This window comes from Macrotis lagotis, chromosome 1, assembly GCF_037893015.1.
Source record: "Macrotis lagotis isolate mMagLag1 chromosome 1, bilby.v1.9.chrom.fasta, whole genome shotgun sequence".
Taxonomy (NCBI): Eukaryota; Metazoa; Chordata; class Mammalia; order Peramelemorphia; family Peramelidae; genus Macrotis; species Macrotis lagotis.
Genome location: NC_133658.1, coordinates 177,830,567 through 177,847,143, shown reverse-complemented (window position 1 = coordinate 177,847,143; position 16,577 = coordinate 177,830,567). Strand labels below are relative to the sequence as shown.

Here is a 16,577-nt window from a genome sequence, read left to right as displayed (position 1 = left end):
ATAGAGCACCAGCCCTGGAGTCAGGAGTACCTGAGTTCAAATCCAGCCTCAGACACTTAATAATTACCTAGCTGTGCAGCCTTGCAAAAACCTAAAAATAAGTGGTCTTATGACTTACATAATTTTGCTTTCTCTAATATTTTACTTCTTCCTCAAGGATATCTTTTTTCTCCTAACACATTCAATTTTGATCAATACATAGCATGGAAACAATGTAAAAATCATAAAATTTGAAACCTTATAAAATGATATATATAAGTGTAAAACAAAATATATAAAAAAGAAAAATACTTGAGGAAAAGGAGATCCCTGCTGAGTCTATTCTCTGGAGCCTTGAAGAGATACAATGAAAGCAGATTTCCTTTAAAATCCCTAAATATTATCTCCTAAAGTCAAATGTACAATCTGTTCAATTTGAAAACACGAATTTTTTCCAATTCCAAAATATTAAATTTTTTATGACATGATACAAATTTTGTTAGTTTATATAAATTTTGTCCACAAAAAACAGTAAGAATGTAGAAATCTGCAACACTACTTAACAATAATTCATAAGCTACAATACTTTGTATACCCATTTCCACAAGCAAACCAGTTCTTCTTCAAGGTAAAGTGCTGAAATGCTGGTAAGGCATGAGCACACACCCACTCTCTGTCACAATCCCCCAAGATCTAGTTTCAATCTATCCAATTTGTGAAAGACTGACAGTCTCCATAGGAACTGAGACAAAAGTTGAACAGCAGTCCTCATTCCTTCACTATTTATTTTAGGAATTATGTATTTCAAAACTATTTAAGTACCAATTTGATAAGGTTCCTACATTGTGACTGAGGATGTTTTTGAATGCTTGGCCCCAACCCAATTTTTGCTATAAGACCTATGGTTTTTAAGTTGGATTTAGGTGACATTTAGGTATATGATATAGAAATTAACAAGACTTAGATATTATGTCATGTTAAAACAGAACTTACCATAGAAAGCAAACAAAATTTTAATCCAATATGCTCCTTAGAGAGGAGAGATGAAAGGATTAAAATTTCTGTCTATATTTCTTTTCTTATTCCCCTCAAGGTAAAACTTCTCTCTTGGAAAGGAAAGGGTCACATCCTAGAAATATCAATTCCTATCACTCATGATGTATCTCTATATACATTTAGAGAAACCATATTGACATATATCATACACATACATATATATATTTATATTTTTTACATATGCTACATATGTGTTGCTACTTAAAGATTTAGTCATATCTTTGTTAATATAAAGACAGTAATATTGGTAGTTTGAGGGCAAAGTAGTTAGAGTGGGTAAAATCAGAAGACTCATCTTCCTGAGTTCAAATCTGTATCAGATACCAACAATCTGAGTGGCCTTGGACAAGTCACTTAACCCTGTTTGCCTCAGTTTTCTTATCTGTATAAGGAATTGGAGAAGGAACTTGCAAAAAAAAAACAAAAATGGGGTTATGAATTGTCAGACATGACTGAAAAATGACTGAATAACAATAACATTGTTTGTCAGCATTGTTTCCTGTCTATTCCTGAAAATTGAAGATCTTAGAGCCACAGGAACTTTAAAGATTATCTAATTAATTTTCTTTATTTTTTTAAAAAGTTACCTAAAATTAAGTGAGATTAACTGAATTGTCCTAGGTTACATATTTGTTAAGTAGTAGTCATTATTTGAACTTGTTCTAGGTCACATATAGAGATAAATGAGAAAATTGCCTCTCCTGAGACCTTATCAAGTTCTCATTCTACTTCTAAAATATTCAAAGGGATGTTATTTCTTCAATTTGGAGACAGCTTTAAACCATGCAGATCAAAATCCCAATTGTGCCTGCCCAACCTCTGACATTCTTTTCCATGTCCTCCTTTAAGTTTCCCCAGGGTAGTGTCTGCCTTGAGTTTTTTCCACTTCCAATCATAATATTAGGAGGGAATAAGAAACCTTTGAGAAATAGAAAAGACAATATTGTACAGTAAAACATATCTCTTTCTATTCTATACCAGGTAAATGGAGTCATGTCTTAAAATTAAAAAAAAAATGTTTTCCAATTATTTTTTTTTTTGTCAACTAGACCTCAGACTCAGTTTGGGTTAATTTCCAGGTTGTTAATCTGTATTTCTACAACTTAAAAATTTTTTCAATAAAAGCACTTTTATCTTTCTCAACTGTGTTTCCAACTGAGTTTAAATGTTCTTGAAAAGAATATTGGTTATAAGACTAGGGCAAGATTTAAATCAGAAAGTCTATCAAAAATTTTAAATATAAGCAACTAAGAGAGATAGTATTGAATTCTTTATTTGTCTTAAAAGATTTATTTTATTATAATATGAATGTTTATAAAGTAATTGAAAACTATAGCCATGACTTCTAAAAATATGCAGTAAGAAAGCAACCCCTCCTCATGTTCTGAGTAATAAGAGAATTAAATAGAGATCATTGGTTTGCTGTTCATCTGGGAAAACATTAAAAATCCATAGGTGAAGATGCTATTTTAGGTAGTACAGAATGTATACGTGAAAAGCAGTCCCAACCCTAGCTACTAGCCCATGAATTTATTCCACAGTCCTCCTCTAGATTCAAAGTGATAAAGTTGTAAGATCCATACAAAAGGGCAACAAAAATGTGCATACCCTTTGATCCAGCAATACCACTACTGGGTCTATTATACACTGAAGAGATGATGAAAAGGGGTAAAAACATCACTTATATAAAAATATTCCTAGCACCCCTGTTTGTGGAGGCAGAGAATTAGAAATCAAGTAAATGTTCTTCAATTGTGGAATGGCTTAGCAAACTGTGGTATATGTATGTCATGGAACACCATTGTTCTATTAGAAACCAGGAGAGCTGGGAATTCAGGGAAGTCTGGACGGATTTTCTTGAATTGATGCTGAGTGAGATGAGCAGAACCAGAAAAATCTTGTACACCCTAACAGCAACATGGGGGATGATCAACCTTGATGGACTCTCTCATTCCATCAGTGCAACAATCAGGAACAATTTGGGGCTGTCTGCAATGGAGAATACCATCTGTATGCAGAGAAAGAACTCCCTGGAATACAGTCTGAAGACCAAGGACTATTACCTTTAATTTAGAAAAAATAAACTGATATCTTATTGTCTGATCTTGCTATCTCTTATACTTTGTTTATTCCTTAAGGATATGATTTTTCTCTCATAACATTCAATGTGGATCAATGTATACCATGGAAACAATGTAAAGACTAGCAAATTGCCTTCTGCGGGGGGTGGGGGGAGGGAAGTAAGATTAGGGGGAAATTTGTAAAACTCAAAATAAATAAAATCTTTATAATTTAAAAAAAAAAGTTGTAAGGTCCAGACCTGTTGGTCCCTACTCTAGTTATAACACTGGACTAATTCCAGAATCATCAACTTAGAAACAACCTACTATTTTCCCATTTCTTGATCACTACTCTATGAGAATACCATTCCTCAATCTTAAATATCTGTTTCAGAGAGTTGGAACATGTGACTTCCTTCTATTCTACCACTTCTTCTAGTCTCTTTCATTGTTACTCAAAAAATGCTATCAGGGAACCAAATTCAGGTCATGGCCTTCAAACAGACCCCATTTACTAGGTCAATTGTTTAGAAGATATGCTGCTTTTCTGTCTTTTTATTTTAATGTTTTATTATATTATGAAATGATTTACTTGTGTTTGAAGCTTTCTAATTTTCAGATAGCCTTGTTTTCATGAAATTTTGTCCATTTTATATAGCTATTAATTCTCCTTTCAAATATTTTATCTAGATCTCTAATTTGTTTTCATATTCTCTACTCTAGAGATTTTGTTATGTGTATAACATTTCTAACTCTTGTTTCATTTTTTTTCTAGGAATTCTAGTTGAACATATGCCAAACTATGTTTTTATTTAGGATTTGTTAAAGAATGATTTTCTTCTGGGTTCATATCTCGTAAATCCCTAGTTCTACAATATTTTTTTAATATATGTGTGTCTTTTGCTTGCTTATTCATTAGGACTTTATATTAAAGCCAATCTCTGAGGTTTTCTGGAAGGATTTTGGGACCTTATTTAATCTTTATTTATATTATCCTTTTTATCTATATTATCTTTGTTCTCAAACATCTCTAGGCACTGGGCTCTTTGTTACTCTTAGATCTCAGGAGCATCTCAGGCTAGCAAACTGTGCAGCCACTTTCAGCACCATGAGTAGTTTGACCTAGGGCATGATCGGATCATGATCGGAATCCATTTTGGACTCCTTCAGGTCAGGAACTGGTTTGTGTTCTACTAGGCAATTTCTGGCCCTAACTCCTACCAGCTCTCAGAGACTCTATAGGTTCTGAGCTATAGAACTGCAAGTTCAATCAAGAAGCATTTTTGTTAAATAAATGGCATATGGTAAGTACTGGGGATATAGATGCAAAGAATAAAATCATCTCTACTCCATTTAAATTCTCATAGAAAGGATAACAAGAACATATAAAATATGTTCTGCATAAATATAGAATTAACAAATGCAAATATATGTGAAGTTGTTCAACATAATACAATTTGAAATGGGACAGTGTGAAGGATCAAGAAAGACGGTATAAAGAAGCTAGTGCCTAGTTAATAACTTAAAAAAGGAGAGAAACTTTATGAGAGAGAGCTAAGAAGTTTTATTTCAAGCACTTAGGGATGGTTAGTGCAAAGGCACAAAGACAGGAGATTGATATTTGTTTATTTGAGGGGGGGAGGAGATTAATTTGTCTAAATGCAAGGAGGAGAGATATTGTTCAAAAAGACTGGAAATGTAGGCTGGGCCCAGGGAGAATAGAGGGGTTTCATTTGAGAATAGAGTTTTAAAATATATCCTAGAATCAAAAAGAAGACCCTAGAGTTAGTTGAATAAAGGAATCAAATGGTCAGATCTATGCTTAAGAAAAAAAAATTACTTTGACAGTTTTGTGGAGAAATGAAGACCAATTAAGAAATTACTAGAATAAAATTATATGGGTGATAATTCAGCAAAATGGAGGTGAAATCAGATAAATAGGAGAATAAAAGAGGATAGAGCAACCATGATCTAGCAAAATAAATGTAACAGAAATGTCCAAAAAAAGGATGAAAATTGAAAAAGACCATCAGATTTGGCAAGTAGAAATAACTGATAACTTTGAAAAGATTCATTTTTAATGAGTGGTGAAATTAGAAGCAAGAATTCCAAAAAGTTTAAGAGTGAGATTAGAGGAAATGGAGGAATCAAGTGTAGATTTTTCAAGAAGCCTGTCTAAGAAAGGAAGGAGAGATATGTGATGATAGCTTAAGGGGATGATAGGCTAGTGAAAGTTTTTTAAGGAGAAGTAATAGTTGACAAAAGCAAGTTGGAGATGCAAGAGAGGTAGAGTGATTGAAAAGGATGGGAGATGATAGGATTAAGTTCACCTATAGAGAGCTTGGTCTTGGCAAGAAGGGTCTACTTTTTGTCATAGTCTAGGAAAGAAGGTATAGAAGATTATGTCAAGAAAAGAGAGTTCACATTGAATTACCTCATTTTTTTTGATAAAGTAAAAGTGAATGTCCTCAACTGAGAAGGGGAGAAGAAGGAAGGTACAACCTTCCTGTTCATTCCTCTTCATTAGAGGAAAATGGAATCATTTTTGTAGGGAATGATATCGGGAATTAGGACGGAACAAAAAAAATAACCTCTTTTAGTGAGGTCAGGTCCTAGTTCCTTTACCTGGTTACTCAGTTTTTAAGCTCCAGTTATGGTCCCCTGCCCAGGTTCCAAAACCCTACTCAGGACAAGAGAAACAGGTTCACATTCTGACAAATACTAGTTCAGGATAGCACTGGAAGGTTTTGAGTCCACTGTCCAGGATGTAGGTCTCAGCTCTCCCTTGTATATATGCCCCAGCTCTATCCCTGCTCAGACCTTATTTGGAACCCCTCCCCTGTGTCCTGAGATCTCTGACTTTCTTCCTGTGATGACCTGACCTACGAAAAGGATCTCCTTGAATTTCTCTTCAGATTTCCCAATCACTATTCAATCTGGTTCTCTTCTGACTTTTGTTTAAGGACTTGTTACAGGACATTTGAACTATGTCTTTTTCTATTTTTCTCCTTATTTAGTTTCCAATTACATGCAAAGATAGTTTTCAAAATTCATCATTTTGCAATCTTTTTGAGTTCTACATTTTTCTACTACCCTCTCTCCACCCCCTCTTTCCCCATGGCAGCAAACAATCCGATAGAGTTTGTACATGTAAAATCGTATTTAACATATTTCTGTATTAGTCAAGTTATGAAAGAAAAACTAGAAATAGGGGAGGTGGGGGAAGCATGAGAAAGAAAGAAAAAACACAGAAATTTTAAAAAGTTAATATAGTATGATTTACTCTGCATTCGGCTTTCTTCTTTGGTAGTGAGTGGCTATTTTTCTTAACAGTTCTCTCGGTATTGTTCTTGATCACTGCACTGCTGAAAGGAGTTATTTCAGTCATAGTTGATCAACTCAATATTGCTATTGGTATATATAATATTCTCCTGGTTCACTCACTTCACTCAGCTTCAATTCATGCAAATCTTTCCATACTTGTTTGAAGTAAAATAGCTCATGATTTCTTACAGAACAATAGACACCATAGTATTCATATACCAAAGGTTGTTCAGCCATTTCCCAATTGATGGGATGATTTTCAGTTCTTTGCCACTACAAAAAGAGCTGCTATAAATATTTTTGTACATGGGGATTCTTTCCTCTTTTTTATGATCTCTTTAGGATATAGACCTAGTAGTGGTATTACTGAATTAGACCTTATGCAATTTTATTGCCCTTTGCGCTTAGTTCCAAATTGCTCTCCAGAGTGTCTACATGAGTTCACAACTCCACAAACAGTGCATTAGTGTCCCAGTTTTTCTTTCTCTTTCTTTCTTTCTTTCTTTCTTTCTTTCTTTCTTTCTTTCTTTCTTTCTTTCTTCCTTCCTTCCTTCCTTCCTTCCTTCCTTCCTTCCTTCCTTCCTTCCTTCCTTCCTTCCTTCCTTCCTTTCTTTCTTTCTTTCTTTCTTTCTTTCTTTCTTTCTTTCTTTCTTTCTTTCTTTCTTTCTTTCTGGTTTTTCAAGGCAATGGGGTTAGGTGACTTGCCTAAGGTCACCCAGCTAGGTAATTTGTACTCCAGTTTTCCTACATCCTCTTGAACATTGACTAAAATGGCAACAAAGCATCTGATAGGCATGAGGTGTACCTCAGAGTTGTTTTAATCGAATCAATAATTATTTGGTGCATTTTTTCTTATGACTATAATTTTAATTTCTTCATCTGAAAACTACCTGTACATATCCTTTGACCACTTATCAACTGGAGAATGACTTGTATTTTTATATATTGACTCACTTCTTCATATATTTTTAGAAATGAGTCCTTTATCAGAAACACTAGTCATTAAATTTTTCCTTACTTACTACATTCCTAATCTTGGTTGCATTGGTTTTATTTGTATAAAAACTTTTTAATTTAATATAGTCAAAATTATCCAGTTTTCAGTTTATTATATTTTATACCTCTTTGGTCATATGCTTCTCCCCATTCCATAGATCTGACAAATATAATATTCTTTGTTCTCCTAATTGGCTTATGGCATCACCCTTTATGTCTGAGACTTATACCCATTTCTAGAGTGTGAGATGATCTGCTGAGTTTTTGTCATATTATTTTCCAGTTTTCTCAGCAGTTTTTATCAAATAGTGATTTTTTTATTCCAGGAGCTAGAGTCTTTAAGTTTATCAAATAGTAGATTACATAGTCTTACTGTTTGTTTTGTACCTAATCTATTCCATGAATCCACTTCTGTTTCTTAGCTAGTACCAGACAGTTCTGATAACTTACTTTATAAGATAGGACAGGACTCCTTCTTCACCTATTCATCTGACTCTGGAGATTTTTTCCTTAGGGAGTTCATTTATGGCTTATTTAATTTTCTTTTTTTTAAAAAAAAGATCTATACATCTTTCTTTGCATGTTTTCATTGATATTCTTGATCTTTTGTTCCTCCAGATGAATTTTGTTGCTATTTTCTCTAGCTCTGAAAAATAGTTATTTGGTAGTTTTATTGGTGTGGCAATGAATAAGGATAGAATTATCATTTTTATTATATTAGTTTGGCCTAACCATGACCAATTAACATTTTTCCAGGTGTTGAATTCTGACTTTATTTGTGTGAGAAGTGTTTTGTAATTATGTTTATATAGTTTCCGGGTTTGTATTGGGAGGTAGAGTACCAAATTTTTTATGTTGTCAACAGATACTTTAAATGGAATTTATCTTTCTATCTCTTGCTGCTGAGCTTTGTTGGAAATATATAAAAAATCTGATAATTTCTATCCTGTAACTTTACTAAAGTTATTATTTCAAGTAGTTTTTTAAGTTGATTTTCTGGCTTTCTCTAAGCATACCATTATATTATCTGCAGAGTAAGAGTTTTGTTTCTTTATTACCTATACTAATTCCTTCACTTTCTTTTTCTTATTGCTAAAGTTAACATTTCTAATACAGTATTGAATAATAGTGGTATAGGGTGTGGGGTATATGGTGTATGGTGAATGGTAGTTGTAATATATGGGCATCCTCATTTAACCCTTGATCTTGTTGGGAATGCTTCATTTGTCCCCATTGCATATAATGCTTGCTGATGGTTTTAGATTAATTTTGTTCATCAGTTTAAGGAAAACTCCATTCATTCCTATACTCTCTAGTGGTTTTAATAGGAATGGATGCTATATTTTGTTAAAGGAATTTTCAACATCTATTGAGATAAACATATATTCTCTATCCATTTTCTTATTGATTTGATCAATTATATTGATTGTTTTCCTAATATTGAACTCTTCCTGCATAACTCATAACTAATACAAATGCTGTCTTGTCATATTATATCATCCTAGTGATAACTTGCTATAATCTTTTTATTAAAATTACATTTAAAATGTTTATATCAATATTCATTTGGGAATTTCATCTATAATTTTATCTGTTTTAGCTTTTCCTAGTTTAAGCACCAGCACCATGTTGGTATCATAAAAAGAATTTGGCAGGACTCCTTCACCTATTCATCTGACTCTGGAGATTTTTTCCTTAGGGAGTTCATTGATGGCTTATTTAATTTTCTTTTTTCTGAAAAGGAACTATTTAGTTATTTTATTGCCTCTTCTGCAAATCTGGAAAATATTAACTAATTCACTAAAATTTTAAAATTTATTGCCTGAATTATCACTATAATTTTCCCCTCATTGATGGTGATTTTACCCCCTTGGTAATTTGGTTTTATTCTTTCATTTTTAAATCAGATTAACCAATCAGATTAACCAGGGGGAAAAAACCATATTGTTTTTCATTTATTTTCTTGGTTTTTTCAAAAAGCCAACTTGTAGTTTTATCTATTAGTTCAGTTTTCTATTTTATTAATTTCCCTTTGTATTTTCAGAATTTCTAATTTGGTATTTAATTGAGAACTTTTAAGTTGTTCCTTTTCTAGATTTTTTTAGTTGCATGCCCAATTTATTGATCTCTTTTTTAAGATATTCATATAAGCGTTTAAAGATATTAAAATTTCCCCTAATAACTGCTTTGACTGCATCACACAAATTTTGTTATGATGCCTCATTGTTGTCAGTGTCTTGGATGAAATTGATGATTATTTCTACACTTTGTTATGTGATCCACTTATTTTTTTAAATTAGATTATTTAGTTTCCAATTAATTTTAGCTAATCTTTCCAAGACCCTTTTTACATAAAATTTTCATTGCATCATGCTCTGAAAAGGATACATTTAATATTTATGCCTTTTTGCTTTTGACTGTGAGGTTTTTATGCCCTTATACATGATCAATTTTTTTATGTAGTGTCATGTACCACAAAGAAGGTATATATATTCCTTTCTGTTCCCATTAAATTTTCTCCAAAAATCTTTCACATCTAACTTTTCTAAATTTCTATTCACCTCTTTAACTTCTTTCTTGATTATGGTTACATTTATCTAGTTCTGAAAGAGGCAGGTTGAGGTCTCCCACTAATATAATTTTGCTGTCTGTGTCTTCCTCTAACTCCTTTAGCTTCTGCTCTAAGAATTTAGATGCTCTAGCATTCATTGTATATATGTTTAATACTGATTTTACTTCATTGCCTATGATACCTTTTAGGAAGCTGTTGTTTCCTTCTTATACCTTTTAATTTGATTTATTTTTATTTTTGCTTTGTATGAGATAAAGATTCCTACCCCTGCCCTTTTCACTTCACTTGAAGCGTAATATATTCTGTTGCAGTCTTTTACGTTAGTGTTTTATCTTTCTGTTTCAAATATGTTTCTTTTTAAACAACATAATGTAGGATTCTGTTTTCTAATACCTTCTACTATCCACTTCCATTTTATGGGGGAGTTCATCCCATTCACATTCACAGTTATGATTAATACCTTTGTACTTTCCTCCATCCTATCTTACCCCTCTTTATACTTTTCTATCTTTTTTCACCTTATTTCTCCTCACCACAATTTTGCTGCCTCCCTCAATTTGCATTTTCTTTTATCAGCCTACTCCATTTTCTTTTCCCTTTCCCGTCCTATTCCTTTTTTTTTAACTTTTATTTTTGCTTTTTTCCTTTATTCTTCCTTCCTTCCCCATTTCCCCCTTGCTTCCCTGTAGATTAGAATAAATTTCTAAACTCAGTTGTTCCCAACTTTGACTCAAAGTTGAGAGTAAAATTTACTCAGTGCTCACACTCTCCCTTCTTTCCCTCTACTGTGTTAGGCTTGTGCCTCTTCATGTGGTGTTATTCATCCTCTAATGCCTCTACCTTCTTTTCCTAGTATAATGCTTTTTCTTTTCCCATGTTCTAATTGTTTGATAACTATCTTTTGCCCACTCCCTATATCAAAGTATATTCCTTTAAACTGTCCTAATAGAAGTACAATCTTGAGTCATAAGTATCCTTTTATCATAATCAGTTTATACTCACACCCTCTTTTCAAGAACAGTCCCTTCAACTGGCTTAGCATAAATATAACCTTCGAGAAATAAAAGTTTGATCAAATCACAGTCAATTCATACTCACACCCTCTGTCTCAGTATGCTCCTTTCTACTGTCCTAAGAGATTTAGAGTTCTCAACAGTTATAAGTATTGTCTCCCCAAGTAGGGATGTAGAAAGCTTAGTCTTATTGATTAACATTTCCCCCCTTCTGTTTACCTTTTTTATGCTTCTCTTGAGTCTTATATTTAAAGATCAATTTTTTTGTTCAGTTAAGGTCTTTTTATTAGTTAAGTTTGAATGTCCTTTTCCATTGAAAATCCCATTTCCCCTTAATGTACTAAATTTTTCAAGGTAGTTGATTCTTGATAGTAAGCCAAGCCTCTTTGCTCTGTGACAATATCATAGTCCAGGTCCTCTGAACCTTTAATGTCAGTGCAATCAGGTCCTGAGTATTCCTCACTGTGGCTCCTTGATATTTGAATTACTTCCTTTTTTGGCTGCTTGCAATTCAGCAATTCAGCCATAGCTGAGAATTCTGAAGTTTGACTATATTATTCCTTAGAGTTTTATGAGTATGATTAATGGATTCTTTCAAGGATTATTTTAGCTTCTTGTTCTAGGATATTAGGGCAGTTTTACATGATAATTTCCTGCAAGATATTGTCCGAGTTCTTTTTCTGAGCATGACTTTCAAATAGACCAATAACTCATAATTTATGTCTTCTGGATCTATTCTCCATATTTCCAAAGATATACTTTACATTTTCTTCTATTTTTTCAGCTTTTTGGTTTTCTTTGATGGAATCTTGGTGTCTCATAGAGTCATTCATTTATATTTGTCCAATTCTGGTTTGGAGGGGTTTATTTTCTTCAGTTAACTTTTTTGTTTCCTTTTCCAGTTGATTAATTTTAGTTTTAGAAGAGTTGCTTTTATTTTTTAGTTAGTCAATTTTGCTTTCTAGCTAGGCAATTTCACTATTAAAATTATTGTTTCCTGCAGTTGAACTTTCATAATTCTTTTGTATGACTTTCATTTCTTTTCTCCAGTTTTCTTCCTCTTCTCTTCTTTGATTTTTAAAATCTTTGTTGAGTTCTTCCAAGAGGTCTTTTTAGATTAGAGATCAATTCATTAACCCCTTTGAGGCTTCACATACATTTAGTCATTTTGTTACTGCTTTATTCTTTTGAGATAGCATTACATCACCCTCTCAGAACAGTTGTCATCAATAGTTATTGCTTTTTGTGGGATTTTATTTTGCTCATTTGGATAGTTGAATTCTCTTCCTGTAGTGCAGGGTGTATAGTTCCAAGCTATTTTTGCTGGGGGTGATGGATCTGGTCCATGGCTTTCCACTCTAGTATTTCCATTGTTTTGCAGTTTGCTCCCTGCTTTAGGTAGCTCAATACTGCACCAGTATTCCTAGGTTCAAAACTCTGTTCTCTGAGTTGGTGTTGGGACCCTCATTACTAAGGTTTACTAAGCAGGGACCTGAGCAGTGCTGTGACCAAAAGTTTCTTGTTGGTTTTCTATCTCTCTGGTTTATTCTGGGCTGTTCTGCCTTTTTACACCTAAGACAGTACTTTTCCTGAAGTTACTTCATGATATTTCCTTGAAAAGTGTTTCATTGTTTTGTTTTGTTTTGTTTTTTTGGTGGGTTCTGTTGCTTTAGGATCTGTTTAAAGGCTTCATTTCAAATTGTTTAGGGAAAAGCTTCAGAAACTTCCTAGCTTTACACCACTTGGCTATGTCCTGGAAGTCCACTATACTGAGTTTTTACTGTCATTTTTACTAGTTCTAAATCAAAAATTTCTACTCCATGAATATTTTTCTGATCAATCTCCCTTCATTTTTCAATCACAGACAGAAAAACATTCGTCCTGGGCAGGAAAAATTGTCAGTATGTCTTCTCCTTACTACAGTTGTGGGAACCTTTAGATAAGATTCTGTGATTTTATCTTGTTACATTTGTTTTATCTTTAAGATATGCTATTATGTGTAAGTTTGGAGTAGCTGAACCCAACAGCAAGGAATATATAAATTTGTTTTGAATGTTTTATTCTTTCAAAATTTTTGAAGAGATTCATCAAGCTGGTATCTTTCAGTATGGAAAATCAATATGGAGGGGCAGCTAGGTGGTGCAGTGGATAGAGTACTGGCCCTGGAGTCAGGAGGACCTGAGTTCAAATCCAGCCTCAGAACTTGATAATTACCTAGCTGTGAGACCTTGGGCAAGTCACTTAACCCTTGCAAAAGGAAAGGAAAAAAGAAAATCAATATGGAGTATACAGGCTCAAGAGGCTTTAGGCTCATGGAATCACTGATGTGTTCCTTGAACTCAAACAGAATAAATGTACACTAGCTATGGAACACTTTAACTTGAAGATAAATTGATGAATAGCAACAACTACAAAATAAGACTTCACTGATATAACTAGAAGTGATCTCTTTTTTTCTCCTCTCCTCTTCTATATGTACCCTTCATTTGGCATATACCTCTTTAGTGTCTTATATTATTAGTTGTCTTCTTATGCCTTAATTTCTTTTCTTACTTATAAGTTCTGTAAGGTCAAAGCCCTCTTTCAGAACCTCTTAGAGCTAAAAAGGTTCTTGAAACTATCTTGTTCAGCCTGCATCTGAGCAAAGTCCCCTCTAAAATATAACTTCTTTTATCCTCATTTATTTTTACCTTGCTTTAAATTCTCCATTGTTCTTATATAACAGGAACAACATAAATATGTTGACTAACAAGGTTTCCAATATGCACTTAGTGTAAAAGAAATGAGAAAAAGAGAGGAAAATATATATCAATATCAATATCAAATATATTTCTCTTACAACAGGACTTTGTACCCCTTTACCAAGACTTTGAGAATTTTTTTACAAGGAATCTTTACATGAGAATTCGAGATAACTGGAACCGACCAATCTGTAGTGTGCCAGGGCCTACATTTGATGTGATGGAACGAGTGACAGATGATTACAACTGGACATTTAGGTGAGTCAATCTGGAAACACTGGAAAAGTGGTTGGTTGAGAGAAAATCCTTTTCATTGCTATAGTTATACAACATTTAATATAGGATGATAGCAATAGCTGTTCTGCTTTCAAGTCAGTTAGCTTTCTCTCTCTCTCTCTCTCTCTCTCTCTCTCTCTCTCTCTCTCTCTCTCTCTCTCTCTGTCTAAAGAGATGATTAACCATGCTGAAATTTTCTACAGCACCTTGATTTATACTGTATTTGAAATTATGCCTATGCTTATGCCTATATTGACTAATACTAGGAAATTAATCCCTCAATACAGATGGGTTCAAGCTGGGGACTCTCTCCTTAATCCTCTTAAACTCTAATTCTTACCTAAGGTTCCAATGATGGCCATAATTCAATTTCTTTAAAGATAATTTTGCCAGCTATACAAGCACATTCAGGCATGATCAGGAAAAATTAAGTTCTATGCATTAATTCTTTTTTTGCATAAAGAATACTTTTTTGTGCTTGAAAAACTCATAAGCACTAAATTTTAACTATGGAATTACTTTACCCACTACTGGAATGCAATAATGAGGGGAAAGAGCTTTAGTTACAGTAAAAGAAAAAGATTAAGTACTATTTTTTAAAATATTGTGGGTCATAATTATAATTCCAAATTGGAAATGGGCCAGAATTTAAGGTTTATTTGAAATATAATAAATGATTACTTTTTTTTGCTCCTCTGTCATTTATTCACTTTAGGTTTACTGGAAGAATTATAAAGGATGTCATTAATATGGGTTCTTACAACTATCTCGGCTTTGCAGAAAACAAAAAAGAAAGTTTAACAACAATAAAAGACACAGTAAAGAAATATGGAGTGGCTGTATGTAGCAGCAGACAGGAAATGGGTATGGACACTCACTTTATGAGTCAATGTTTTATTGCCTCCTAGTTATCTTAGTGTGAGAATCAAAACATATGGAAATATGCTCTCATAATACAAAATTCTGCAAAGATAGAAGTTACATGATTGTTTATATATTTTAATAGCTTGAACTAATTAAAAACAAAAAAAGCAAAATTTTCCTGTCATTTTCATTTTTAACTAAAATTACTGAGCTTTCCTTATTAAGATTAAAAAAGTATAGGAAGGCTATTTTAGAGCTTCTTTTGAAAGGACATTATTATTGTTGTTAATAATATCTTATTTGTACAGCATTTTATACTTTTCAATGTAATTTTGTATTTATCATATGAATATCTTTATTGATAGATATATCATTCTTTAAGCCCTTCCTATAGATTTTGCAATCTAGTCAAATTGACCTTCTCTGTTTTTCACATGTGAAATATCATACCCTATCTCTATGACTTTGATCTGGTTCTCCCTTGCCAGAATGCACTTTCTCCTCATCGCCATATCATAGATTTTTTTCTTCCTTTGAGAGAGCCCCAAACTACCTGCTAGGTGAAATCTTTCCTGATTCTTTCAGTCAACAGTGCCTTAACTCTCAAACTATGTAACATTTAATAATTTGAATTTATTTGCATTTACATTTATTAAATGTATCCCTATATATGCACTTATTATTTTCATTAGATGAAAGTTCCTTGTGGGTAGACACATTAAATCTTTGATAACTGATTTAGGATTTATAAAACAATTTATATATTGCTTCATTTGGTCTCTTTATAGTTAATCTTTCAGTCTTCAAAACAATACTCTTAACATGGCCAGGAGGAGTGTTATTATCACCATTATATAGATGAGTTATTAACTCATTTATTAACTAATTTTCCCAAGATACTTCATAAATGAATGACAGAATTAGTATTAAAATTTAAGATTTTCTGACTTTAGTTCTCTATCTAGTTCAACACTTGTCCCATAACACAATGCCACTGGTATGTATTGAATAATCTAGAGAATTCAAGTTTACCCATGAACTCAGGTACAGCCTATAAGGTTTTACCTGATTAATGAATATGAAACTGTATAAGCCTTGAAGTTAAGGTTCATTAACCACAAGGGTTTCAATAGATGTATTAATCAAAGACAGCTAGGTGACTTAGGAATAGAGCACTAGAATTGGAATCAGAAAAATTCAGTTTCATGAATTCAAATGCTGCTGCAGACACTTAGAAGCTATATAACCTTAGCCACGTCACTCAACCCTGTTTGCTTCATTTCCTCATCTATAAAATGAGACTGAGAAAAAAATGGCAAATCAATACAGTATCTTTGCCAAGAAAACACAAAAATGAAGTCACAAAGAATTGGGCATGATTAAAAATGCCTGAACAACATTAATCAAAGGAGTACAATATATGCTATCTGAAACTAAATTAGATAGTTATGATTCAAATAAAATGTATATTTTAATGGATACTAATGAGTGAAAAGGAGAACAAAACCATGTTCATTCTATTTATTTTTCCACTGGTTTTATGTCATTTTCCAAAACATTCACAGAATCTATTGTATCTTATACTAATTCAGTTAATTCTCCAAATAGCCACAAAATTCATTGCAATAAGTTATGTGTTTAAGATCATTAGAATTATAATATTAAAATACAATAGCAAGATATATATATCATAAAA

General features: G+C 32.8%; 1 protein-coding gene across 1 annotated transcript in view; it reads left to right on the top strand.

Annotated features, from left to right (window-relative positions):
• The window catches only part of LOC141504439 (serine palmitoyltransferase 3-like), a 218,210-nt gene that overhangs the window by 77,930 nt on the left and 123,703 nt on the right, over nucleotides 1–16,577 (top strand). The window contains exons 3-4 of the mRNA XM_074209437.1: nucleotides 13,845–13,999; nucleotides 14,733–14,881. Of these exons, the coding sequence (XP_074065538.1) occupies nucleotides 13,845–13,999; nucleotides 14,733–14,881 (304 nt within the window). The remainder of the gene's footprint in view (nucleotides 1–13,844; nucleotides 14,000–14,732; nucleotides 14,882–16,577) is intronic.